Here is a 14,061-nt window from a genome sequence, read left to right on the forward strand (position 1 = left end):
TATTTTTCACACATGATTTTCAAAAGAATGGTGATATCAATGTGTAACAAATCCGTTCAAGTGATAATATGGTTGATTTGTTTACCAAATCTCTACCGACATCAACCTTCAAGAAACTAGTGTACAAGATTGGGATGCGAAGGCTCAAGGATGTGAATTGATGCTCTCATCAAGGGGAGTTAATATGTGTTTTACTCTTTTTTTCTTATAACATTTTGCCCCACTGGGTTTTCCTTGCAAGGTTTTTAACAAGGCAACCAAAAGGCGTATTTCTAAACATGTGTACTCTTTTTCCTTCACTGAGATTTTTTTCCCATATGATTTTTTCCTAATAAGGTTTTAACGAGGCACATTATCTATGGACATCCAAGGGGGATTGTTATAAGAAAAATCAAATTATGGTGGATGTCTACTCTTCCTCCATGATCTTCTCAAATGCTTAATGACATATTCAATGACATATTTCTATGCTTAATGATATATTTTTCTTCACTTTTCATGTCTATATAAAAGTCTTGTAATAGATAGGAAAATACACACAATTGAAGAAGAAATAAGAATCTCTCCTCTCTTTCTCTATATATCTCTTAACTTGTTTTTCCTTGTTCTATATTGTTATTTTGAGCTATATTTTATAACAAATATATATTAGTTAAACTCATTTTATTATATTGCAATTCATTGCTCCAATGTTGCTGTCTGTCATCTCTGAGCCTTATTAAGCTTGCTCATAATTTGTTGATCAGGTTTGTAACTGTGGCATCTCTATTAGGTTGTTCATTTGTGTTAGTCTTTTTTCGTCTTCTTGAGCCGAGGGTTTATCGGAAACAACATATCTATCCCCTCAGGGTAGGGATAAGGTTTGAGTACACACTACCTTCCCCAAATCACACTTGTGGGATTTTAAAATATATTATACTGCTTACATGTTTAATGTTTTCATCAAGAACAAAAAGATGAGGATTGCAAGCCGACAATGATGATAGTAAAGATAGATGCCTCAAAAGGTAAACCAGAAAATTAATTAGAAGAAAAAGTATGTTGTTGTGTGACAACAACAATTATCCCTCAATTTTGCAAAATTGATGCCGGTTATATGAATACTATGCCGCTGTATTTAAGTTCATCTTAGATCCATATTACAACAATAATAAATACTAAATGTTCTTCATATATATTCTAATGACATAAATTTCATATATGACCAAAAGCTCCTCGAAAGCAAAACGGTAAAAAAGTTCTTTAAACAATTAGGACACTCTAAACCGTGTATTATCTGTTCCCTTATCAATTGTGTGAATGCTCGGACTAATTAAGATACATTAGTTGATTTTATTATGAAATAAGAATAGCATAAACTAATTAAACGAACAGATAAGTCTGGGTGGTGTAGTCGGTTATCACGCTAGTCTCACACACTAGAGGTCCCCGGTTCGAACCCGGGCTCAGACATTCTCCTTTTTTTTTTTCCAATTTTCTCTTTTTTCCTTCACACAGACATTCTTTCCTTTGTTTTTCTTCACTTTCATTCTTCCTTTTTCCTTTTAGTTTTTTTTTTCCGTTTGCTACAAAATGTAAAATGTTAAGGCAAGCATGGATAATTTTTTCTTATGAATTAATCAGCTTGTGATTTAGCAGTAGCAAATTACTGCAAGATACAAGTAGCAGCTCGAAAACCTTTTTCTCCAAATTGGATTACCTAAGAGAAAGTGTGTTAAATTTACGATTGTCATGCCAATTTGCTTCCTCGACTTCCATTAGCCAATACAGAAGAATGGAGTCACTGAATTTGAACTCAACTCCAGGAGTCTTATTTGCTTAGTTGAAAGAGGCTATTTCTGAAAGAAAAGATTTCGACTGATCAATGCTTCCATATTGGGTGGATAAGAACTAGTTTCTGTTCCTCTCCCTAGTTACTTTCGAAAACCGAAGCTTTCTAAACTTTTTGTTTTTTGTTTTTATGATAATCAAGAAATCTTCTTTGTATTTCTTATTCCCAGATCTTTGTTATTACACGTGTCGATAATCAAGAAATCCCGAGGGCAAACTGACACGCAGTTTAAAACTCTGTGGTTAACGGCCTCGCTTTTCTTTCCTTCTCTACTTGAATATCAAGATTTTGATCCGTAATAGAGTTTGAACTCGCGACATGCATCTAATCTAACACATCAGGCGCTGCTCAGTGCAAGTTTGGCTGAAGTATGATACAAAAATGCGCACTAAGAAACTTCATGCAAGTTACGAGTGTACATGAGTCGGGTTAGTTCGGTTAGTTCGGTTTTTATGGAAACCAAACCAAACCCTGTTCCTACATGTCGCACTCCAGAAGCAATTCATTCAAGATGGCCAAAAAGAAAATGCATATATTTCATGAATTTCCACAGGCTCTGGTTATACACCTAAGACCCCTAAATGGATACTGCACCTTGGTTTAGACATTAATACTCTTTTAAACTGAGTTTTTCTTCAAAGAGTTAACTCATGAGAATAACAGCTCACGTGAAGGTGAGCTTGTGAGGTTATAGACAAAAAGTGTAATTCATTCAACTGATGACAGATCCCTGGATACCAAAATAAACACGCTCCAGCATCGATCACATTTACAGCATCAGTAATATTGCTTAAACAAGGCCAATTCTAATATTCACATTCACCCAAAGAAGAAAAAGTATTCAGAAACTAAAGTAGAATTACAGATGTTGGGTTGCTGTAGTCCTACATTCTGCCTCCTTGGACGAGAAAACAAGCTAACCGCCAGACTTTTGATGTTTCTCCGACGAGCTAGGGGCCAATTTCTCAGTCTCGCGTTCTTGAACACCTCTCTTTGGTCCAAAGATCGACTCTTTCAGAGAATGTTCTGCTGACAGTATTGCATTTTTAATCTGACATTTTAAAAGCAGAAACAACACCTCAGGAAAAGCTTATTGCAAAGAATATGCAAAAAAATGAAGCAAATTCTTGAAAGGTGACTTGATAATAACTCTGAGAGGAAAAAAAGAGAACTTTCTCAGTCCTACTATAGGAGATGGCAATTTCTAATATGCTATGCTAGTATTTCCCAACACTGCAGCAATTCAAACAGATGCACCTTCTACCTGGAATGAGGTTTGAAAGATCATTTTCAATGTCTAAGAAAGTATACTAGGCTTCCTTAAAATTCAACAAACCAACCAACCACATGACAACTAGGGGGATCTCTATGATGTCCAACAATGAATGCACTAGGGTAGGGGAGGAGACTCAACACTACGATGTTCATTATCCAAAACTGCAAGACATGGGATCATTGGTAAGGATATCTACAGTCTAAGAGAGCAGGAGCAATAATACCAGCAAAGGACGTTTTGCATGGAAGACTGATGACGTATACGTTAAACTGCAACCTACCAAACTCTCAAGTCCGTGATAAAACCGCAAGCTATATAATTAACAAATCTGTCACAAAACTCATTGAATTTACCGTTCAACTAATTAGATTGCCAAGCTAGTTCAAAAAGAACCATGAAATTTCTTTGTGGGTTTTATAAGAAGCGATAAAGACAATTTCAGACGAAGTGAGTGCAAAAAATACAGCAGCTGATATATTATGCAAACTATGTAATGTTTAGTCAACTATAACCATCAGGACTTTTATAGCTCCAAGGGTCAAAGACAGAGTTAGACAAGTCTGCCACTACATTACTTGTGCGCAAAGAGAGGCCACACTAGTTTTGGGCAAAAGAGACATTAAGGAAAAACAAGTTGGCCAATAGTCTTTACTACTTCCAGACACACAATTCCAATAGAGCATGTGAATACTACTACCCAGCACAGACTAGAAGTCAATTTACGAGAAATAGACTTCCAACTGCAAAATTCCAGAGTCCCATGCATCTGCGCATAAACTAACTCGAGTATGAGTAGTGGGTACAAGTGCAAAAGGTGAACGAACCTTTTTGACTCCCCAGATAGAATTGTTGCCACGAATCGAAACAGATGAAGTATGTGCTACCAGAAAATATAGAGAACTTCCAATACCTTTATTTTCATTTTCATTTTTGCATAACATTGGCCATAGATAATATTAAATGGAATGACATGGTCGGTGGGGATTCATATATCCAACACCAACTTACTTGAGATTGAGGCGTAATTCTTCTTGTATTACTCCAATATTCCGATTACCAAGTTCCTACAGTATGTTCCAGAACAAACCAACCTATTTGTTCACTCCATTACATTTTTCTATTCTAATATGCTAATTTACAAAGGGAAAGAAAAGGTAACTCCTCGGGTAAGGCCATAATTCTAAAAAACTCCAGAAAAGGCAGGACTAATCCAAACAAGAAAGGCTAAATTCTTCACCAGATATGTAAGAGAAGGCAACTTATTCAGGGACATCTGTGACTATTAACAGTAGATTTTCCCAATCAGTTGAGTTATTTTTTTATGATTTAAGCCCAACTGACTCAATGGCTTTGAGATTTCTTTACCCCCATACAGCAGCAGGAGATTTGGTTTTGTAGTCCTTTTCACAGGAGATCAGTAAACAATAACACAATTAATAAAACACAGCGAATCTTTGTAGAGAGATTTTTTTTTAACTCAAATTATAATTAGGCACAGGTGATCATTTCCTCTACAGCAGCACAACTAATTTTTCACCTTTATACTAATTCAAAACCAAATACGGAGTATTAAATTTCACGATCAACTAGTCACACACAAAATGACGAAGTAAAAACAAAAAAAAAATGAGATTCAAGATTAAAACATCAACATGCAATTATAAATGAAAATTGAAGGAAATTTTACCGGGTCAAGAACATTGGGTTCAGGGCCATAATCAGCAGTGAGAAGAAAATAAGAAGCAGTAACAGTAGCCACCATAGTCGTCCTTCTTACGAGTTTATCAGTTCTGAGGTTCATATTTTTTCTTAGCAAATTCTGAGCTCGGGAGAGAGAAAAAGCAGGGTTCGTTTTAAGAAATAATGAAACTATTGGAGGTAGAAAAAACGAAGAGAGAATTTAAAAGTAATAGAAGTGATTGGAAGAGTTTAGAAAGTACATTACCCAAAAGTCTAAACTAGTTGGACCAAGCCCAAATGACCCGTCCAACCCGTTTATTTATTAAAAACTATATATCTTGACCCAACATATCTCAATCCATCTAAAGTTAAATTTTTAACCCAAATTAAACCATGAATAACTTTGTCAAAATATCTTTAAAATAATTTTTTTTTATTTGATATGTTATATATGGCCATAATAAAAGAAATATCTTATTTAGTAATTATACAATTTATAAGAAAATAACACATATTAATTAAAGTTTGGTAAGAGTTGAACATGTTAGGCTATGACCCAAATTTTAGTGCATCTTGACCTAACTCATCCCAACCCAAATAACTTTTGGACGGGTCAAATGACCCGCCCATTTATTGACCTAACACATTTTAATCCGCCCAAAATCGACTCACCCCGCCCCTAGTCTAAACTCTAAACATATTTCTTTTTTGCATTTTTCACTAAAAGAAAGGAAAACAGAAATATCTCATTTTATATGACACGATTTTCGATTTAATTTGTCCCAAAAAATAATTTTTTTATATTTAAAAATAATTTAATTTAAACTTCTTACTTTTTTTTTTTGCCATGACATATTTTAGACATCAAAATTTTTAAGTCTTTTTTTACTTTCTTAATACTCGTGCCCAGTCAAATATGGTCATATAACTTAAAATCAATGTCCCATTATCTACGATCAAATTTATTTCATAAAGAATATATCTTTTTAGCATGTGTACAAGCTCGAAATTAAAGAAGCGTAAATAAAGAAAGAAAGAAATATGTTTACAATAAGGAAGGATTACAAAAAGAAAAGAAAAACTTTATTTACTGATGAGAAACACAGAAACAATTTGGATTAATTTTGTTTTAAGAAAATGATTTGATCAAATAATTTAGGATTGTTGTGACTCTTCCTCCTCATCAGGTTCCTTTTCTGGTTGTTCATCAATTGTTTCCTTATTAGTAGCCTCATTATTAATCTTCTTATGATTTGCAGCTTCAAGAACATGTTGATAAGTGCCTTTTTCCATGAAGAGTTGAGCAAAATGGTGCTTGCAATAAAGGACTCCATCAAGTGAAGCATAAGTTGCATGTGTAAGTGGACAACCTCCATGAGCACACTTGAAACATGATTTGTGAAATGATTCTCCTTCCATTGTCACCTGAGATAGAATTTCAAGATCTATTTTACCAATCTTTGATGATGATTCATAAAGCTGATTCCAGCTTGTTGGAACTGAGACATAGTAATAGTAGTAGTTGTTGTTGTAATTGTATTTTACAGCCGATTTTAACTTGTTTGAAACTGAGATATAGTAATAGTCATATTGTTGTACGACATAAGTCGTAGAATTTCAAGATCCATTTTACCAATCTTTGAAGATGATTCATATAGCCGATTTTAACTTGTTTGAAACTGAGATATAGTAATAGTCATGTTGTTGTACGACAGAAGTCGTAGAATTTCAAAATCTATTTTACCAATCTTTGAAGATGATACATATACCCGATTCTAACTTGTTTTGAACTGAGATATAGCAATAGTCATGTTGTTGTACGACAAAAGTCGTAGAATTTCAAGATCCATTTTACCAATCTTTGAAGATGATTCATATAGCCGATTCTAACATGTTTGAAACTGAGATATAGTAGCAGTCATGTTGTTGTATGACAGAAGTCGTAGAATTTCAAGATCAATTTTATCAAACTTTGAAGATGATTCATATAGCCGATTCTAATTTGTTTGAAACTGAGATATAGTAATAGTCATGTTGTTGTACGATAGAAGTCGTAGAATTTCAAGATCCATTTTACCAATCTTTGAAGATGATTCATATAGCCGATTCTAACTTGTTTCTAACTGAGATATAGTAATAGTCATGTTGTTGTACGACAGAAGTCGTAGAATTTCAAGATCCATTTTACCAATCTTTGAAGATGATTCATATAGCCGATTCTAACATGTTTGAAACTGAGATAAAGTAGCAGTCATGTTGTTGTACGACAGAAGTCGTTTTCCAAATATTTTTCCGAAAGATATTTTTCGGTGTTTGATAGGTGAGATATTTCTCGGAAAAATATGTATTAAAATTTAATAAAATTATAAATTAGTGAATTGTTTCGATAAATGTTTGGAGCAATATTGATTAATAATAACTCCAAAAGTAATATGAAGTTAAAAAATAAAGATAATGGTAGAAAAAATGACTTTTGCCTCTAGGTGAGAAAAGCCATTTCCTCTCTTGATTGTAGTAATTAAAATATGATTTTCTTATGAAAAATATTTTCCTAAAAAATGGCTTTTGCTACTAGGTGAATAAAGTCATTTTTCTCCCTTTTGATTGTAGTAACCAAAACACCAAAGTATAATTTCCTCGTGAAAAGGATTTCCTACAAATGACTTTTGTCATACTAAATACGGGATCACAACACTAGGGCCCGTTTGGACATAAAATTTGATGAAAGTTTTTTCCAAAAGAAATTCACTTTTTTTCGAAATCAGCGTTTGTTCATAAAATTTTTAATTTTCATTTGAAGATGCATTTTGAAAATTTTCAAAAATTTGAAAAACTCTAAAAAACTGTTTTTCAAAATTTTCACTCAAATCATTAACAAAACTTCGAAAACAACCCAAACTGAAATTTATGTCCAAACACAACTGTAAATTTCAAATACTATTTTCACTTGAAAAAATTGTTCACCATTTTTTTGAATTTTACAATTCTTATGTCCAAACGGGTACTAAATTTAACTAGTTAATGATTTTGTTTTCTAAATAAATGATATTAACCTTTTCAAGTGGATAGACAGTTTTTTTGCAGGCTGCACATTTGTCTTGGGTTCCAGAGAACATGGCAGAGAGTTTGCTTGGAGTCCTTGTCTGCACAAAAAATTTATAAATTAGAGTTTTTTTTTTAATGGAAAAATAAAATAGAAAATTTTGCATTTGCAATGTCATGTAGAATCAAAGCTAATTAAAATTGTTCTTTTTTAAATTGATTATGTTGATATATCATGAGTTGTGTGATACAAACATACCAGTGCATGTTCCCTCTCAGGCTTAGCTGCTGAAATATTTAATTACATGGGTAAAAAATGATTAGTAAAAATGAATAAATTGATTGGTAAAGAAGCTTAATATATTGGAAAGGATGTCTTACTAGTCTGAAAGTTCTTGCTAAAATTTCCGCATTCCTTAAAAAGCTGTTCGAAATGTGGCTTACAATAGAGGACTCCATCCATGGATGAGTAGTTGCTCATCTACATATATAACATTATAATAATTGCTAGATTATCCCATAAATTGAAAAAAGAAACATAAAAAATACAAAAATATAAGGAATTAAGAGTACGTAAAGCCAAAATCTCAATGATCCTACATTAAATCAAAACTGTACATCAATTTTCTCTTCTCATTATAAATATAAGGATGGTAAGCACCCTCCAATTCCAACCACGAGGTCGTGAGTTCGATTCACCCCAAGAGCAAAGTGGGGAGTTCTTGGAGGGAAGGATGCCGAGGGTCATTTGGAAACAGCCTCTCTACCCCAGGGTAGGGGTAAAGTTTGCGTACACACTACCTTCCCAGACTCCACTAGTGGAATTATACTGGGTTGTTATTGTTGTTGTATTATAAATATAAGGAAAGTGAAAATTTTGTCACTATGTCACGCATGTGTGAGCATGCACATTGCGGGTCCAAGTATGGATAAAAGAAGAGGGTTGACAGCTAATGTAAATTAGTAGGTTATAATTAGTATCTCATAATACAAAATATGTGACCGGTATAAATGTTTAAATGTAGTGTTATAACCGACTCTAACTTAAATGTAGTTGGTAATATTTTGAGTCGAGGAATAGGGTGCTTTAGGGACCTTTCCATAACCATACTTAAGGATTGAAGGAGATAGAAGGTAAAATATGAAGGAAATGAAAGGATAAGCAAGCAAGAAAGATTTGAGATAAAGAAAAACTTCTTGGTCAATGTCTTGAAAATTGAACTAAGGGATGTTGAAGCAAGAACAACTGTTAATACGCCTCAATCTTAAGCAAGTTAGGTCCAATTATGTTAAATTTTCACCGTCCATATTGCAATAACAACATATTTAAAGAACTCAAAAAGAGTAAGAAAAGGTAAAGAAAATGCACCACAAGAGTGCCTTTGCAATGGCTGCATTTGAAGCAAGATTTATGGTATGTTATACCATCAGCAGTCAACAAATCAACAAAATAAACAGTCTTATCACAAGCTTTGCATTTATCCAATGTTCCTGTGAATGCCATTGTTCTCTATTCTTTTTTCTTTTTGCTGTCTTCTCTGCTTTTGTTTTGAAGACCTGAAAATTCAATCTCAATAACTTTTTTAAGAGTTAGAAATGGCAGAGAAAAAAACTTCAACAAGAAAGGTCTTCTGCCCTCTTATAATATCTAACCTCTCTTTGTTATTGAGATTAAACAAACAACAAAGAAAACACCCTGTCTAATGGAGAATTCACTAACTTTTCTTGTGGAAAATAATTAGTTGAATTCTGCTATTACACCGATGATTTTAGGACACGTGATTGGGAGATCAAAATATTAGGAGGTACAATTTGCCTCTCATTCTCTTGAATTTGAGTGAATTTAGGCCCTTCTTTGACTTTTTCCCATTTATTACAAGATTGTAATGTAATTCATTTTATGTAGTTATGTTAGTTCAAACTTGGCATTTTTCCTTTCTTTTCTTGTAATTTTTTTTTTCAAAAAAAGAAGGTACTAAATGCCATTTTTTCTGTATAAAAAAAAGTATCTGAAGTGCTTATTCATTATATAACGTTTCATGAAATAGTTGTTATAAGTTATATAGACTGACAGTAGAAAGATTTTTACACTATTAGTGCAGTTTTAACTTTACCATTCTTATGAGGTTATTCGTTAAAACTTATCATAGAGATTTATCTCTAATTTCCTTATAAGTAACCTGATTGTGTAAACATTTTATATCGTTAGTACAAAGGGCTTAAACTCTAGTTAATAATGTTTTGGTTGCATTTAGTTCAACCTGCAATACCTTGAAACAGGAAACATGAATGGTGGATATAATTAACAGGATTTATTAGGGTTTCAGTCTTTCCTAACGATTTAACTTATATGCACTGACAAAGTAAAGAGTACATTATTTATCTATTTTAACATGTTGTAACAGGTAACTCTCTTATATTTTAGGTTACTACTCCCACTTTTTATGGACGGTTAGGTAAACTAATAGTGTAAAAATCTTTAATACTGTCACGTGAATAGAAGTTAAACTCATTGCCTGATATCTCTGAAGCATCAAGTTAATTTTTAAGGTTAAATAGTCAGGTTACTCTTTTAAAGTTGGAACTCTATGTTGTGTATTTTCTTGTTTACCTTTGAAGAAAATGCATCGTTTTCTATTGCAAATTGTTGTAGGAAACTAGTAATAGTGAGATCTTGTAAAACATAGCAGAATGACAGCTTTGATAGTGTGTGTTGTAATAGGAACTTCAAGATCACCACTTTCTTGAACTCTCAACAGAACATCTACTAGATCTTCCTTGTGCACTTTATGATCCCTATTATTGACTGTTTTTCTTGTAGCTTTATGCTCTTGTAGAACGCTCTCTAAAACCTTGCCGATTTGGCTGGCGATGTATTTTCTCCATTGCAGCCTTAGCACCAGTTAGAGGATGAAGAAATTTGAGTGAAGGAAATGTGTCTGGCAAATCAAAACCTCCTGACTGTTTTTGTTTAACCAAAAAATAAGATTCTCGGTCAAAGCCTATTTTTAGAAGAACTCGGGTTACCGATAACCAAGAAATTCCGTACTTTCTCAATTATATGAAAGGAAATAAACGTGACAAGAAATATGAAAATAATTAATTGAAAACAAAAGAAAGTAACTGTATTCCACTAAGAATCAGAGCGTGCCTTTACAAGTGAAATTCTCTTCCCTTATATAGGGGTTTACAAAGATAATATTTCATTCCTTTTATGTCTGAGTTATTATGAGCATTAATGACATTAAATGAAACGTTATAATTGGCGATCGTAACTGTCCATGAAGATTCTGTAACGGTTCCGATTCTTCTTCCTCATTAATTGGAGGTTCATGAATCTTCCCTTTTTATTGACTTGATTTATTTCATCCGTGTCTCTTCATTGAACATTTTAGGCTTGAGCAACTGCGTCCTTTCATCTCGTGAGTGATTTATTCGTACCTTTTGTAACTCGTGCATCTTTTAATTATTACACTCCAGTTGTCATCTTCTTAGTGATCCACGTATTATGCCCTATCAGCCACATATAATTTCATGTGTATTATTTATTTTCTACCAATACAGATAGTCCCCCCACTTGCCGAATATTCTGCAATTGAATATTTGGAAAGTGGTACATATTTATGGCGGGAATATTTTGCCGCCGTTTCCCATATATCATTGCATCTTCTTCAGAACCAACGCGTCGCATGTCACTTCCATTTAATGTATGTGTCACGTGGCCTTCGTCGATTGGGTCTGCGACTCTTCAGCGGTTTTTAGGGCTTTCTTGCGGCTGCGTCAGTCACGAAGTGACTGTTTCATTATGACGTTTCCATCATGACTTACTTTACATGACGATTGCTTTTTCTTATAAATACCTCATGTGCTTTTAGTTTCACGAAACCTTCAATCTACAGTGTTCTTCTTCTTTAATCGTTCTTGTTCTTCAGCACGCATTATTTTTTTGTATAACCATGTCTTCATCAAACCCCGATCCTTGCAGAGTAGTAATTGTAGATGAATTTCCCCCTTCAACTACTCCTGTTAGGAGTAGAAGAGGTGGTAGATTATGTAGTTTAGGATATGTATATATACGTGGTTCTACTTCCCAAACCAACATTGTTACTCCTTCTTCTTCTAGGACTAGGGCTTCTTCAACCTTTTGATCTTCTACCAGAAATAGGGAATCAAGTGAATCCATTCGAAAACCAACGGTTGATGAAATCGTTCCTCAAGAACTTTCTTTCTCTACTGATCGTGAATCGATTAGGAACCAAGTTACTTCTATGACTTCCCATGATCATGCTGATGTCTATCCTTCCCAGATTACTAATGGCTTGATTTATCTTGTGCGAAGAGAATGCCACTGGAAATCTGATTTTCTAGTTTTAGTTCCTGGCTCAAACCAAAGAATAACTTCGTACCATGCTGGTTATTCTTTTGTTTACACATATCATTTTACCTTAGGTTTCAGACCACCTATTGACCCCATCGATCATAGAATTTTGTCGTTTCTTTAACGTTTGCTTAGGACAGATTGGTCCTATTGTATGGAGAGTTGTTGCATGTCTACGATACCTATCTAATTTGGCTTCCTTACCCTTTACCTTTCAATACTTGCTTCATCTTTATTCCCCTAAGTTGTTTCGTTCAGGGGTCTTTACTCTCGTGGCCACAAGCAAAAGGATTTTGGTTAGCCCTGGGGATGATAGAGATCGTGGCTGGCATGTTCATTTCGTTGCTGCTCCCATAAGTGGTTTGGTGGGTGAGGAGAACATGCCTTTTCTAGAAAAGTGGAATTTTGCACGTAAGTTTTTTTTTTTTTTTTAAGTATCTCTCTTCTTCTTTTATGAGGGAAGAAGAAACTTACGATCTCATGGCTTTTTTCTTTTCTTTTTAGCAACCATGGAAGTTTTTGAAGAAATACCAAACTTCCATGCTTGGGTAGAGAAATTGTTATCGGTTGCTCCTATGGAAGGAAGGTCTTGGAAATACCTTTCTTATAGGTTTGGTTGGAAAGTCAAGACTCATGGTATCCTTCTCTTTAATTTTTCTCCTTTCTTTTGTATTTACTTGGAGGTTACTAACTTTTTCCTCTGCTAGGGTTTCCTATTCGAGGTGTCATTGCCGCATTTATTACTTCATCAAGACTATCTTTGTCCCTTGCTCAAGAGATGATTTTAAATTCTTCATCAAAGAGAAAAGCGGAGAGAGCTCGTGGCTCGGAGGGTGAAGAGGAACAAGAAGAGGGTCCTTTAGTACGCAGGCCTCGGGTTAGGAGGCGCATTATTTCGGATGATGAAACCACCCCTCCTCCAAGTTCAGTTCCTATGAATGAGCCTGAAAGTGCTACTTTAGTGAGTTATGATAAAGAGATGAATGTTGCCTCTCGTGACTCTACCGATCAATTATTTTCCCGTGGTTTTGATAGTGAAGATTTTGGTCTTATTTCCGAAGAAGTACCCCTTGCCTCTTTTCCAGTGTCAGTTTCTATTGATTCTCAGATTTCCTCTCCTGTTGTTGCCGCTGCTGCTCCTCACGTGGTTGTTTTTACTTCCTCAACTATCCCTATTGCTACCACTTCTCATGTTAAAGTTGGTACTTCCAATAGCAATAGGATGATAAAAACGTTTCTCATAGAAGTCCCCGAGGATGGTAATCTTTTGAAAAAATCTTGTCAAGCTGACGTATGGCTAAAACCTCTACTTGGCCCAGTTGAGAAGTCGAAGTTGGAAAGCCACAGTTCCTTGACGTGGATGAATGATATTGTTCATTCATCTTTGAAGGTACAAGTCTTAGCTCTTTCCTTTATTTTCCTCATGATTTTTTTATCTTTGTTTGATAATCACTTCTTCTTTTTCTTTTGTAGATTAACTTGATAGGCATGGAGCTTATGAAGATAATTGCCCACACTGAATAACTAGTCAACAATTATCGTACGGAGGCGGACAACTAGAAGGAACAATACGAGAGTCTTCAGTTGGAGAAAGAAGTTTTAGATGAGGAGAAATGTGCTTTAGAGCAACAAATAAGAGTGATGGCGGCAGAATTGGCAATTGAAAAAGCCTCTTCCAGTCAAGTTGGCAAATATAAAGGCATCCTTGAGTCTTCATTTGCAGAGAAACTTTTCAAAGCTACCGAAAAGATTAGGGGTTTGAAAGAACTCCTTAATCAGAAGGAGACCTATGTCGGGGAGCTTGTTCAAACACTCACTCATGCTCAAAAAGACCTTCGTGCCTCTACTGATAAG

The 14,061-nt window shown here is 34.4% G+C and overlaps 1 protein-coding gene, 1 long non-coding RNA gene and 1 other non-coding gene across 4 annotated transcripts; 1 reads left to right on the top strand and 2 right to left on the bottom strand.

The window, feature by feature from the left end:
- Nucleotides 1-1,378: 1,378 nt before the first annotated feature.
- Nucleotides 1,379-1,452, top strand: TRNAV-CAC (transfer RNA valine (anticodon CAC)). The gene has a single exon. It is a non-coding gene; the product is annotated as a tRNA-Val (tRNA).
- Nucleotides 1,453-2,562: 1,110 nt separating this feature from the next.
- On the bottom strand, nucleotides 2,563-4,934 carry LOC142177632 (uncharacterized). Its single transcript, XR_012706196.1, has 2 exons — nucleotides 4,795-4,934; nucleotides 2,563-2,882 (listed from the first exon to the last, which is right to left on the bottom strand). It is a non-coding gene; the product is annotated as an uncharacterized LOC142177632 (long non-coding RNA).
- An 859-nt stretch (nucleotides 4,935-5,793) lies between these two features.
- Nucleotides 5,794-9,501, bottom strand: LOC107825250 (LIM domain-containing protein PLIM2b-like). Of its 2 annotated transcripts, none has more exons than XM_016652082.2 (5): nucleotides 9,199-9,501; nucleotides 8,211-8,310; nucleotides 8,089-8,117; nucleotides 7,841-7,930; nucleotides 5,794-6,212 (listed from the first exon to the last, which is right to left on the bottom strand). In XM_016652082.2, exons 1-5 carry the CDS (start codon nucleotides 9,331-9,333, stop codon nucleotides 5,943-5,945), a joined length of 624 nt encoding a protein of 207 aa, XP_016507568.1. In that variant the 5' UTR covers nucleotides 9,334-9,501; the 3' UTR covers nucleotides 5,794-5,942. The 2 variants fall into 2 exon arrangements, with proteins under 2 accessions (XP_016507568.1, XP_016507569.1); XM_016652083.2 differs by having other exon boundaries at nucleotides 8,089-8,114; nucleotides 9,199-9,449.
- Between the last annotated feature and the right edge of the window lie 4,560 nt (nucleotides 9,502-14,061).

Source organism: Nicotiana tabacum, chromosome 23 (assembly GCF_000715075.1).
Source record: "Nicotiana tabacum cultivar K326 chromosome 23, ASM71507v2, whole genome shotgun sequence".
Lineage (NCBI taxonomy): Eukaryota > Viridiplantae > Streptophyta > Magnoliopsida > Solanales > Solanaceae > Nicotiana > Nicotiana tabacum.

Bases quoted from the DNA above. Each gene is read 5' to 3' on its own strand.
- LOC107825250 (XM_016652082.2), bottom strand. From the start codon at position 9,333: ATGGCATTCACAGGAACATTGGATAAATGCAAAGCTTGTGATAAGACT. The intron at 8,118-8,210 runs GTAAGACATCCT...TAAATATTTCAG, and splicing joins TAGCAAGAACTTTCAGACTA to CAGCTAAGCCTGAGAGGGAA. The intron at 7,931-8,088 runs GTATGTTTGTAT...TTTTTTGTGCAG, and splicing joins CTGAGAGGGAACATGCACTG to ACAAGGACTCCAAGCAAACT.